Here is a 12,879-nt window from a genome sequence, read left to right as displayed (position 1 = left end):
CTGCACTTTGGACACCCGTCACCTGTTAGCATTGGGAGAGAGGAATTATACTTCCAAACACAAAGCGTTAAATGGCGTATAAAGGTGAAAAAAGTGTGCTAGCTTAATGTGTGTGTGTGTGTGTGTGTGTGTGCGCAGCGTGGTGACACATGGACAGACGACTCACATCCGTCTCAGGGCAAGAAACTCAAGCAGGCCCTGGGGGGACGCTGTCCTTTTCATTAGAGGGTGAGAGAACATGCCCAGCCAGCAGCTTCTCTTTCACCTCACTGAAGGAGATCTCTCTCCTTCAACGTCGCCATACGAGGAAATAACATACATCTCACCTGACGTCTGCAGTGGAGGAAGAGTGGGATGAAGGTTGCGGTTGCAGTAGTCCTCATCCATGCAGCACTCCAGAGCTCTCCTGGAGTGTTTGTTCCACGTGTCCTACCAAGACACAGAACAAGTACTGTAGGGGATGTCCAACTGTTGTGTAATGCCGTGTGATACACACACACACACACACACACAGAAGTGAACTCACTCTGCATTGGAACTCGGAACCAGCCAGTCCCAAACAGCCTGTGATGAAGACAGCCAGCCCCCCTTCCTCCTCCTCCTCCACCTTGGTGAAGCAGTAACCATCCGTCCTGACAAACATAACATGTGACCTGAGCTCTGTACTCTATATAAAAGTACATTATTTGTAATTGATCCTGAATTGATGGATCAAACCAAAGACACAAAGGACTGGAGGCTCAGAGCTAAACCTCTTCAAATGTTGCCAAATAAAGTTCAAAGATTGTTTTGGTGCTAAAAATCGTCTTAGTACTTAGTCTATAGCTCTCTGAAAGTACAGAAACTGACAAGCTAACTTCACCAGCCTCTGGAACCTCACTCCGTTTGCTCTAGGTCTGTGCTACAGGTAGTGTACTGTATATTATACAGTTAAATTTTCCCCAAAATATACATGATTACAATTCATTTAGCAGTGACCTTTTTTACGTTGAATATAAGCATATATAGCATACTCGCTTACTATGTGAGGACAAGCGGCTTAGAAAACAAAATTGATGGATGGTTAGCCTTTCTTACAGTTCACTTTCTCCAGCAGAAAACTAAAGAAGTACAGCAATCCCTTGGTTGGTTCCAGACCCAACTGTGATAAGTCAATTTCCAAGAATTTATAAATGGGCGAACAGCCATTTAGGACCTACTGCAGCTTTTAACATGATTAGAGCCCTCTACACATTAAATAATATCCCTATGTTAGCCAATATAGTAGATATAATAAGATAAGCCATGCATGAGTGTTGCTCTAAATGTATTGCCTGGGGAAGGTGTGTGGTTGGCGGACAGGAAGTGACGTCAGGGGTCCATACCGCCTTGTTAAGGTATTTAGGTTTTTAATAGAGATTATTGTGAGATCATTCAAAGCTGCAATAAAAACCTGTTGTTGCGGTGATCAAGTTTGTTGTTGTGTGTGTGTCTTAGCAAACATGACTGACACCTAGTGGCGAGTGTAGAATACTACATATCATTCATAGCGTTTATACAATATGTTTTCTAGTTCATTTAGCCATTTTTATGCTTGAAAATGCTTATGCTTATCATTCATTCATTCATTTTCTACCGCTTTTCATGAGTGTCGCGGGGGTGCTGGAGCCTATCCCAGCTGTCTTCGGGCGAGAGGCGGGGTACACCCTGGACTGGTGGCCAGCCAATCACAGGGCACATATAGACAAACAACCATTCACACTCACATTCATACCTATAGACAATTTGTAGTGGCCAATTAACCTAGCATGTTTTTGGAATGTGGGAGGAAACCGGAGTACCCGGAGAAAACCCACGCATGCACGGGGAGAACATGCAAACTCCCCACAGAGATGGTCGAGAGGGTGGATTTGAACCCTGGTCTCCTAGCTGCGCGCTAACCACTCGACCGCCGTGCCGCATTATGCTTATCATATTATTATTATTAATAACATAAGTAGGGCGGCACAGCGGTCGAGTGGTTAGCACACAGACCTCACAGCTAGGAGGACCAGGGTTCGATTCCACCCTCGGCCATCTCTGTGTGGAGTTTACATGTTCTCCCCCTGCATGCGTGGGTTTTCTCCGGGTACTCCGGTTTCCTCCCACATTCCAAAAACATGCTAGGTTAATTAATTGGTGACTCCAAATTGTCCATAGGTATGAATGTGAGTGTGAATGGTTGTTTGTCTATATGTGCCCTGTGATTGGCTGGCGACCAGTCCAGGGTGTACCCTGCCTCTCGCCCCAAGACAGCTGGGATAGGCTCCAGCACCCCCGTGACCCTCATGAGGAAAAAGCGGTAGAAAATGAATGAATGAATGAATGAATGAATAACATAAGTACATCTTTGGGAGAGAGTGTATGGATTGAAAAACACGTACAAATATGTTTTTGGTAGCCAAATTATACTATTATACTTTTGAAAAACCATAACAGGAAGCTCAATATTTATCATAAATGCTTCAATGATCCAATTGCCAGATGGATGTTCTATAAAAGCTAATAACCAGCGATGTCTAATTAGCGCATGGCTAATAAGAACACAAGTTTTAACAGCTGTGGTTGTAGGCAACCTGCGCCGTTCAGTATAGTATAAGTATAGATGAGTGTGTGTGTGTGTGTGTTAACATACATGCAAGTGTTGTTGACAGAGTCCTCAGGACAATTGCTGTTGCAGTGACACCACAGCATGTTGTGGACGGTGACGGTGGCCGCACTGTTGCCGCTGCTCCCCTCCGACTGCCGCTCTGACTCGCCCTTCCAGCCATTCCGAAACAGTATGGAGTCCAACAGGTTGGCTGCACACACGCAAAAGACACACAAAGAGAGAGAGAGAGAGAGAGAGAGAGAGAGAGAGAGAGAGAGATTGAAGCTTGGAGATCACCACATGACATGAACAAGAGTTCTATCAAACAACGAAAATGGAATCAGACATTATAAAAAGAAGGGAATGTGACAATGATTCACTCTGTGTCCTTCCAACCTAATCTATGTTCGTGGGAATTTCACAGCGTTCTTCTGTCTGATCCTGGAAAAGCGACCTTGACTTTTTTTTTTGTTTTGTTTTAATCAACATCTGCTCTGCAAGTGTGCACCAAAAAAACTGTAAGGAATGCTTAATGAAGCCTTTTTAGATACATTTATTTTGATACATTTTATCTGTATCAGGGTCAGCATTTTTATCAGTAAGGGAAGGCTGACGTCATTTTTTTTTTTTTTTTTGAGTCTTCTTTTGGAATCAAAAACAGGAGCAATACTTCTCATTGTTATGATCCCGTCTGTGGCTCAGGACATTTTGGAAGCATAGTATAAATCATATTTCATGGCCAACAATGTCACATGATTCCACCCTCGGCCATCTCTGTGTGGAGTTTGCATGTTCTCCCCGTGCATGCGTGGGTTTTCTCCGGGTACTCCGGTTTCCTCCCACATTCCAAAAACATGCTAGGTTAATTGGCGACTCCAAATTGTCCATAGGTATGAATATGAGTGTGAATGGTTGTTTGTCTATATGTGCCCTGTGATTGGCTGCCGACCAGTCCAGGGTGTACCCCGCCTCTCGCCCGAAGACGGCTGGGATAGGCTCCAGCACCCCCACGACCCTTGTGAGGAAAAAGCGGTAGAAAATGAATGAATGAATGCCACATGATGACAAAACAACACAACATGCTTTTGAATCAGTAAAGATAAAATGCAAAGTATTCCCATCTACTTGAAGTATTTAGGGAAAAGCAACCTAAGGGTGCATTCACACTTGAACCGGTTCCAACTCTGGTGGTACGCTTCATTTGTTCAAGTGTGCACTTCACAAGCAGACAAGTGCAAGTGGATGTGAACTCTGGTGCAGTTAGCTTTTTTTGTGCAGAAATGAAAGCAGAAAGCATGCAGAAATGGGAGTTATGTAAGAGACTCTCTTTATATATGTGGGACAACGTCATATTTAGCATAATAGCATATTAAAAAAAAATAGGTTTGGAATATTTGACTCAGATTGACTGATTCTGACTAAGTGCAAGTTCAACGTTTAAATCAAGCAACTGACGGGCCGGATTCAAATACTGGGAGGACCGGATGTGGCTCCTCCCCATGCCGTAGTTTGCCCACCCTTGGTGTAGCCTTAAAGAAATCAAATCAAATCAAATCAACTTTATTTGTATAGCACTTTTCCTGCAAGGACATGCAACACAAAATGCTTTACAGAATTAAAAACAATTACCACAATTAAATGGAAAAACTAATACTAAGAAAGCCCCTCCCTCCCACCCTCCATACTAGACACACACACAATCACACACAGTAGGGAGACATGGCATGGCACTGAGGATCAAGGAAACGCCACCTTTGGGGCCGTCCACACTGGGAGGAGCCGCAGGTCGTGCCATCGGGGGACCAGCACCCGGGGCCACCCGACTCCGACAGACGGGTGGACCCCCACATTAAAAGGGAGGAACCCCCAGCCGGCCGGGTCGAAGGGACCCAAGGATGGCACCCCCTCAGCAGACCCGACACAGCCCCCAGTGTGGAGGACCCCACCCCCCGAGGAAATACTGGAGTTAAAAGCTTAAAAACTAAAAGCATAAAATAGGACTAAAAAGATAAAAACATAAGAAAAGTTTAAAAATATGAGTTAAAAGCCTGATTAAAAAGGTGTGTCTTTAATCTTAATTTAATCTTCATTTTTTAATATTAATTTTATTAATGTAAAATTAATTTAATTTTTAATTTAATTTAACTTTAAAAAATATCAACAGTATCCGCAGTCCTGAGGCTCTCCGGCAGGCTGTTCCACAGGTGGGGGCCATAGTGGCTAAATGCTGCCTCACCGTGGGTTTTTGTTCTGGGTTTTGGTATCGTTAAAAGGCCAGTGCCGGAGGCCCGCAGGGTCCGCGGGGGTTGATAAGGTAAAAGCAGATCATATAAATAAGAAGGTGCAAGGCCGTTAAGACATTTAAAAACCAGTAAGAGAATCTTAAAATCGAGAAAAACGTCCACAAACAGGATGTGGCCCCTCCCAAAGCCGTAGTTTGCCCACCCTTGGTGTAGCCTTAAAGACAATTTAATTCAACTACAAAACGTCCACAAACACACCATGCAGTGTCAGCTACAAGGCGCATTCAAGGTCACCCCGAAATCTGATCTACATCCCCCACGCACATTCCACAGGCTGCTTCCCCACCACAACAACACACACAATGACACATATTAACGGTGAATGTACTGTGTGCTACTGTGACATTAGCTTCTCTCCTTTGGCCACAAGCTTTTACTTTGTTTATTTTCTTCTCAACCATCATACCAACTCTTCCACAATGATGATGAATTCATATTTCCTCTCTGATGTTTACACAGGGATGAGGATTGGGTGGTCTCATCCTCATTGTTGTCAACACGTACATATAGAATATCATTAGAGCTCTATAAACAAACATGGAGGATTTCCATATTTACATGCTTGGACACACACTGCCTCTATTAGTTAAGACTTTTTATTTGCTATTGCTTTGTTTGACAATAGGCTAAAAAAATTGAAAAAATAATGTCTATGTTTTTGCTTTTCTATTTTATTCATATTTTTCTTATTGAGAACCGCACAATCATATATAAAGTTTATTAATTTCAATAGAATGTATTTGTAATATGTCATTTGTCGCAAAATTTCAAATGTATTATTATGTAACTAACTTTTTTATTGTAAAAAATTACACCATAGACTTTACATGGCAGAGACAATAAATAAACATTATATTTTGCCATATTTTTTATTGATTGATCTATTTGTTGTATGTTAGACTAGCCCTCATTCTGCTTGTCCTTGTTAAGCTGATGGGTAGACTGGACCTGGACCTGACTTTGGACGAGAGCGAGAGGCGGTGTACACCCTCGACACCCTGTCACATATAGACAAACATGGCACTATATGGCACATATAGACAAACAACCATTCACACTCACATTCATACCTATGGACAATTTGGAGTCACTAATTAACCTAGCATGTTTTTGGAATGTGGGAGGAAACCCATAAAAATATGGCCATGTACAAAATAAAAGGCCTATCAGTGATATTATTTGTAATTATTATTTTAATGCAATAAATTTAATGATGAAATAATAATTGCTGATAGGCTGGTGCCTTATGGCAAAACATGCTGAGTGGTTTTCTTTTTTTTATACAGTATTTATATTGTGATTATTATTATATCTTATTGTATGTCTGCCTTTTTTGTTTTCACCCCTTTTTTATTTGATTATTCACGTATTATTTTAATTTTATTTTAATTTATTATATTATTTTAATTTATTATAAATATATTTATTTATTTTTAATTTATTTAATATATTTAACTTAATTATTTTTAATTTTATTATTTTTATTTTAATATAATTTAATTGTAAAATGTACAATACACTATTTACATACATTTTTTGTAAACTTTTTTCTGTTTCTCTTCATGACAATTCTATCAAAATAGATTGCCATATTATTAATTGCCTCAGTAATGTACAAAATACTATATATTTGAATAATATATCGAAGTATTGAAAATATGACAAACAACCATTCACACTCACATTCATACCTATGAACAATTTGGAGTCGCTAATTAACCTAGCATGTTTTTGGAATGTGGGAGTAAACCGGAGAAAACCCATGCATGCACGGGGAGAACATGCAAACTCCCACAGAGACTTGGTGGAATCGAACTTGGGTCTCCTAGCTGTGTGGCCTGCACTAACCACTAGACCGCCGTGCAGCCCATAGGGTAACTGTATAGACAAATAACAGTCCACACTCATGGACAATTTCAAGTCTCCAAATAGGCTAACATGCGTGTTTATAGAATGTAGGAGGAAGTTGGCTTACTGGAGGAAACCCCATCATGTGCAAACTCCACACAGAGATTCAAACCCAGATCTCCTGACTGTGCGATCATTATGCCAACCACTTGTCCCCCATGCAAACCTGTGCAGTTTTGCAACTATCATTCTCTCTACATTCTTCGTCATTGTCATTTAAAGGAGATTATTTCTGTAAAATATGATTCATGGTGGGTAAAAAAAAAAAGCCCCGGTTGGCATGCCTGTTCCCAGCCTGACGGTCATTCAGTCTCCACGACTTATCGTCAGAACTCCAGAGGAAGACAAGCGAGCAGAGCAGAGATAAGTTCCTCCAGGTGGCCATGATAAATTTCCCCACTCAAACGGACACATCTTCCCTAAGTGTCTCCTGGGTGCACTCTGACCCCCAGTGGGGTCACCAGCAACCTGCCAAGAGGTCATTCATCCTCCTGAAGCACCCTCACGCCTCTTAACCCCGCCACTGGCTTCACAAAGTTCACATGTGCGCACGTCGAATGTGCACATGAATGTGTCGGAAGAGCACATTCCAATCTATCTTCCACCTTTCAAGCCCCGCCTCTTCCTCTTTTCAGGTCATCTGTTTCCACTGATCCAGCAACCTGTTCCATGTTTGGCAGCATGACCGTGCATGATGATGATGATGATGATGATGGTGCAGGGCCGTCTGTCACCGTCTAAGTGACATTCCTTTCTTTCGGGAAAAAAGAGAATCCCACCGCCCGGCAAACTGCTGTCCGATTCGCACTAGCTGCAAAGAAATGTAACATGATGGTGGCAATTCTGCGGAGAGGTGCTATATCCACAAAGAAAACACACAACACGGACAGGCAAGCCACCACAAGACACATACCGCTGTGTCCGACACAGGACTCCACATTTCCCATTTATAAAACGGCCGGCTAGCATGTACAAAGACGTATCTCCACACATTACTGTACTTGAACACATTGGCCTGGACACTTGCTGCTGGGTCGAATTTGCAGGCCTCAATCATTTGTTCAATAAAAATAACAGCAGGCTAATTATGCTGCTTCCTTGCCAAACACAGCAGAGAAAGGACGTGGAGAAGGAACAGGAAGAGGAAGTCACACAGAGACTAACCTAAGGACATTCCTAAATGAACATTTGCATAAGCATTATTACAATTTCAACGATTCCAATTCCTAACCATTCTCGATTCTGATGCTTTTAAGAGTAAAGGTCATAAAAGTTTGCATTAAAGATGTCCAATATTGGCCTTTTTACCAAAAAACAATATTCCGATATTGTCCGACCCTCAATTTCCAATACCGAAATCAGGATATTATGTGTTACATACAGCATTTTTTTAAAATAACAGATGTCATGATCGGGGGGTGGCACAGCGGTCGACCTCACAGCTGGGAGACCAAGGTTCAATTCCACCCTCGGCCATCTCTGTGTGGAGTTTGCATGTTATCCCCGTGCATGCGTGGGTTTTCTCCGGGTACTCCGGTTTCCTCCCACATTCCAAAAACATGCTAGGTTAATTGGCCACTCCAAATTGTCCATAGCTATGAATGTGAGTGTGAATGGTTGTTTGTCTATATGTGCCCTGTGATTGGCTGGCGACCAGTCCAGGGTGTACCTCGCCTCTCGCCTGAAGACAGCTGGGATAGGCTCCAGCACCTCAGCAACCCTCGTGAGGAAAAGCGGTAGAAAATGAATTTATGAATATAAATGTATTCAACAGAAAATGTTGAATAATAGCTTATTATATGAGTCCAATACAATAAGTTCTGCCACATTTCCAAATTGTATGGTTATCTATCGGTTGATATCAGTATTGGTAATGAAGTGTTGGACAATACAAAGAAAACATGCCTTTCATTACTCATCCCGCCGCTTGATGAACTGATGAATATCAAAACATCTAACACTAGCGCAGTCCAAAAGCCGACCAGCGGAGCCGCAAAGCAAAGCCCCACAGACACGCTGACATTCTGTGGTATTTGAGGATCGCAGTGAATGAAAACAGCACACTGGGGCAGCCTGATCACTGCATGCCGCCGCTCTTGAAGACGATACAGTGGTTTACTTAGAATGAACCTGTCCAAGCGAACAACCTACTTACATTAAACGTAGCCAAAGGAAACTATGTAAAATGTAGAGCTCATTTGGCCTATGAGAACCTGGGGTTGTATGGACTATGGACTAAAATCATTTATGAGACATAGATCACAGAGGATGAAGAAATAAAAGGCATGAAACATGAAAAGGTACAGGTAATTAAGTTTGGTTGTTGGGCAGACGTGTTATTTAAATTCAAAAAGGGGACCAAAACAAGCAATCCAGGCCATTTTGGGTATCAACCACCGTTTATAACAAACCATAAATGCATCAATTAACACCTCTATTCAATTAACCGCCATGTCTCCTATAGTAGGCGGGGGCAAAAACAGTGACAGAAATACCCCAAAAAGTGCCCAAGTATTCTATAAATGCTCTACAAAAAGAAAGAACTGCCAGGGTCTTTTGCTTAAACTACATTGGCATTAACAGCTGTGGCTGTAGGCAACCTCTTGATGATTCCTGATCAGTCGCCGAGGTATTTCTCAAGCAACTGTGAAAGTTGCAGCCTGCTCAGAATGGCTGGGTCAGTATTGGACTTTACAGCTGGTCTACATCTTTAGCACAATTCCAGACAGGACCACCGCACTGTGTTTGTCTGTGAAGGGAGGGGGGTGTTCTCGGAAACATTTGGTGGGATTTGGATCAAAAATACGCAAAAATACTTTTTGATTTTTGAAGAAAATAAGAAAAAAATAAGAAAATAAGAGCTTTTGTATGGTTTGCGACTGAAATGTTGTGATAGCACATTAGTGTGTATTAACACTTTGATATCTAAAAATGTTCATAAGAAAAAAATAAAGTAAGTAATAGCAAATCAAATATTGAGTAATTTTGTGCCTGCATTCATAATATATTTTAGCTGAGATATAAGGCTAACATACATCAACCAACAATGGATCACAGCAATATGATATACTTATAATACAATAATAAAGTGTATTTTACGACCAATCCTACCAGCTGTCAATCATTTTTACTAGTAGAAAGAGAACAAATGCCAATGTGGCCACTTAGGGAAGGGGGGTGCACTGTGGGGTGTCACAGACCCTCCCGCCTGTCAAAACCTTACAGGGCACAGCAGGACACCGTTGGTATTCATCGTAAAAGACAACTGGCTGTCCATCTTCAAACAATTTAAGACATGAACCGAAGGGAGTGTGTGTGTGGGGGAGGGGGGACGGATGGGGAGGTGCACTTTTTAGTTCAACACATTAGAAATCAAGCAGTACTCACCATGTGACCCCGGACTCTGTGATGCCAGTCCACTCAGCAGCAGCAGGACCAGAACATGCCAGGCCGGCTCCTGAGGCAGCCGCGGCCCCGGCATTTGCACCGCTGGCTACCCCCCTCCCCCCCGCCGCCCTTGCCTTGAGATCCTCACAAGTCCAGCAGCCACCAGCAAAACTGGAGTGCAAAATAAGCGGCAACTCCACCGACGCGTCCGCCTGATCTTAAGATCTCCACAGTCAGCTCTCAGGAGCGTCCCACAGCTTCCAGTGCCGTTCCCACACTGACGGCCTGGGAGAGACAGACACAGAAAGATGGTGGGGGGTGTTACCTCTCTCACTCTCTTTCTCTCTCTCTCTCTCTCTCTCTCTCAATGTATTCAGTCCTTTTTGCCGCCACAAAGGCAACAACAACTACAATAATAAACATTATTACTTCATTAATACCTGTCAAAATTGTGCATTATAATCTTTGTATAGGCAGCACCAGAGACTACATGTATACTAAATAATAATTATAGTAATAATAATAGTAATAATACATCAATAATGTATGCAAAATAAAACTCTCATTGTTACACTCTTGTTGTTTATCTTAATTGCAAAGTATACATAAAACATACAAAACACGCAGAAGATGACTGTGTATACCATTGATTCTCCATCAAATACTGCATGTATAAAATAATCATACAAATACGTCAAAATAAAATATATTAAAAAATACATGTTCCATATTGTTTGCCTAAGTTAGGCGTAAAAATGGCTAAATTAAATAAAATACAAATATAAGGCATTTAAAAGACGCATTCAGACTGTGATTAAATGTAGTATTCTACACTGGCCACTAGGTGTCAGTAGTGTTACTGTCAAGATCAGTGAGGCACACAAGGATCAGTTATGATTTATCTCCCAGCTGCCATGATAATCCATAATAAAAACAAGGCATTGCTGAAACTCAACTCTGAACCTTAAAACCTGTGTTTTTCCCGCGGTCTGATTCAGCCCTGCTGTCAGTCAAACAGCCAAACAGAACACATTAAATACACAAGCATGAGTCTTATTTATGTCTCAAATGGCTTATCGGCTCTCTTGATGTCTACTATGTTGGGTATAGCAATAGTAAAGGTGACTATAGGGGTGCTATTTCTTGTCTCGAGAGCTCTAATGTTTTTAAATAGGTACTTTTCTAGGCACTTAAGCCAAAAATACTCCACTAATAACCACTAATAATTCCATAGCAGTCTGTCACCCAATATTGCACGATGGCTTGTCTCACAAGGACAAATACAAACAAATAGCCCCAAAACCAAGTGTGTCTGTCCATGTGCCATCAATTGGTACTGAGAGTCTGCTATTAATGTGTGTGTGTGTGTGTGTGTGTGTGTGTGTGTAAAAAGACAAACACCGTTAGTAGATTAATAGGGCTCTGGCCGCGGCATCACATCAGGTGATGAGGGGAGATTAGAGCTCACACCTCCAGGCACCGCCACCACTTTGCAACTTCACTCTAATCCACGCATAGAAACATGTGCCCCGTGCTAACAATCGGGAGGGGGGGCACACATTCCACGGGTCAATATGTATGTTAAGAAGATTAACTATTTAGCTATCAGCCAGATTACATCAAGTTCACTGAAGAATCACAGACTTTGACCACGTGGTCGTTTATTAGAAAGTATAAATAGAATCAATGTTATAATGGCAGCGAGCAGCAAACTGGTTTCACACCAACTTTTTTGCATGCAGAGGGAGATAAACCTGTTGGACGCTGACCACTGGTAAACCAGGGGTCTCAAACACGTGGCCCGCGGGACACTAGTTTGAGGCCCCCGCCTTGATATGAAAGTTTAATGTTAGTGCGGCCCGCGCAAGTTTGATATGGATGCTGTATGGTATCATGTACCCAGAAAAAATTATTACGTTTGATTAATGTTCATGTTAAAGGTTAAATAACTGTTAATAGTTATCCTCCCTATCCGTGTGGAAGTGGTAAGTTTTTGGCTATTTAAGTTTAAAGGAAATAACTTGAAGGCTACCGTTTAGGTCACTAGCTCTCTAGTTTGTGAATTAGCATGTGTCTCAAGACCTTGCAGTTGCGCAATATGTTGTAAATAAAAAGAGTATAAATGTGACTATAGTTGTTTTTTGTCATGTCTACAGGGCTCTAATAATGCTTTGTTAATTTTAATCTGAAAAAAAATATTTGTCTACCCACCAACTATATGTGGTTTCTTAAGTTTTTATTATTTGCTGTTTTATTATTATTATTATTATTATATTTATTTATTACTGATTGATTGATTTTCTTTATTCTTGATTTGTTTATTTCTTTTTCATCTTATTTTGTGCAGAAAAATAAAAATTAAGATATTTGAGAACAGTGGAATGTTTTATCAGAGCTTTTCTTGTAGAAAATCGAAACCAAAGCAAAGTTTATTCATTTTTCTGTTTTTAATAAATGCGTTTTTTTGGAAAACCTGATGCGGCCCAGTCTCGCCCAGACCCTAGCTCCAGTGGCATCCAAGTAAATTGAGTTTGAGACCCCTGCTCTAAACTATCCAGATTACATCACATTCGCCACAGAATCAGAAACACGTCGAAAATGTAAGATGAGATGTTTACGCAATCCAAATGGCTGGAGGAGAGTAAACACGATAGAATTCTTGGTGGTGTTAAA

At 41.4% G+C, this 12,879-nt stretch overlaps 1 protein-coding gene across 1 annotated transcript in view; it reads right to left on the bottom strand.

Annotated features, from left to right (window-relative positions):
* Window positions 1–12,879, bottom strand: part of bmpr1bb (bone morphogenetic protein receptor, type IBb) — a 40,925-nt gene that overhangs the window by 7,083 nt on the left and 20,963 nt on the right. Inside the window, exons 3-6 of the mRNA XM_058065002.1 lie at window positions 10,207–10,491; window positions 2,654–2,819; window positions 527–632; window positions 327–429 (exon numbers count right to left, since the gene is read on the bottom strand). Coding sequence (XP_057920985.1) covers window positions 327–429; window positions 527–632; window positions 2,654–2,819; window positions 10,207–10,300 — 469 coding nt within the window. The 5' untranslated portion in view covers window positions 10,301–10,491. The remainder of the gene's footprint in view (window positions 1–326; window positions 430–526; window positions 633–2,653; window positions 2,820–10,206; window positions 10,492–12,879) is intronic.

Source organism: Doryrhamphus excisus, chromosome 2, assembly GCF_030265055.1.
Source record: "Doryrhamphus excisus isolate RoL2022-K1 chromosome 2, RoL_Dexc_1.0, whole genome shotgun sequence".
Lineage (NCBI taxonomy): Eukaryota > Metazoa > Chordata > Actinopteri > Syngnathiformes > Syngnathidae > Doryrhamphus > Doryrhamphus excisus.
This window is presented reverse-complemented; position numbering and strand designations above follow the sequence as displayed.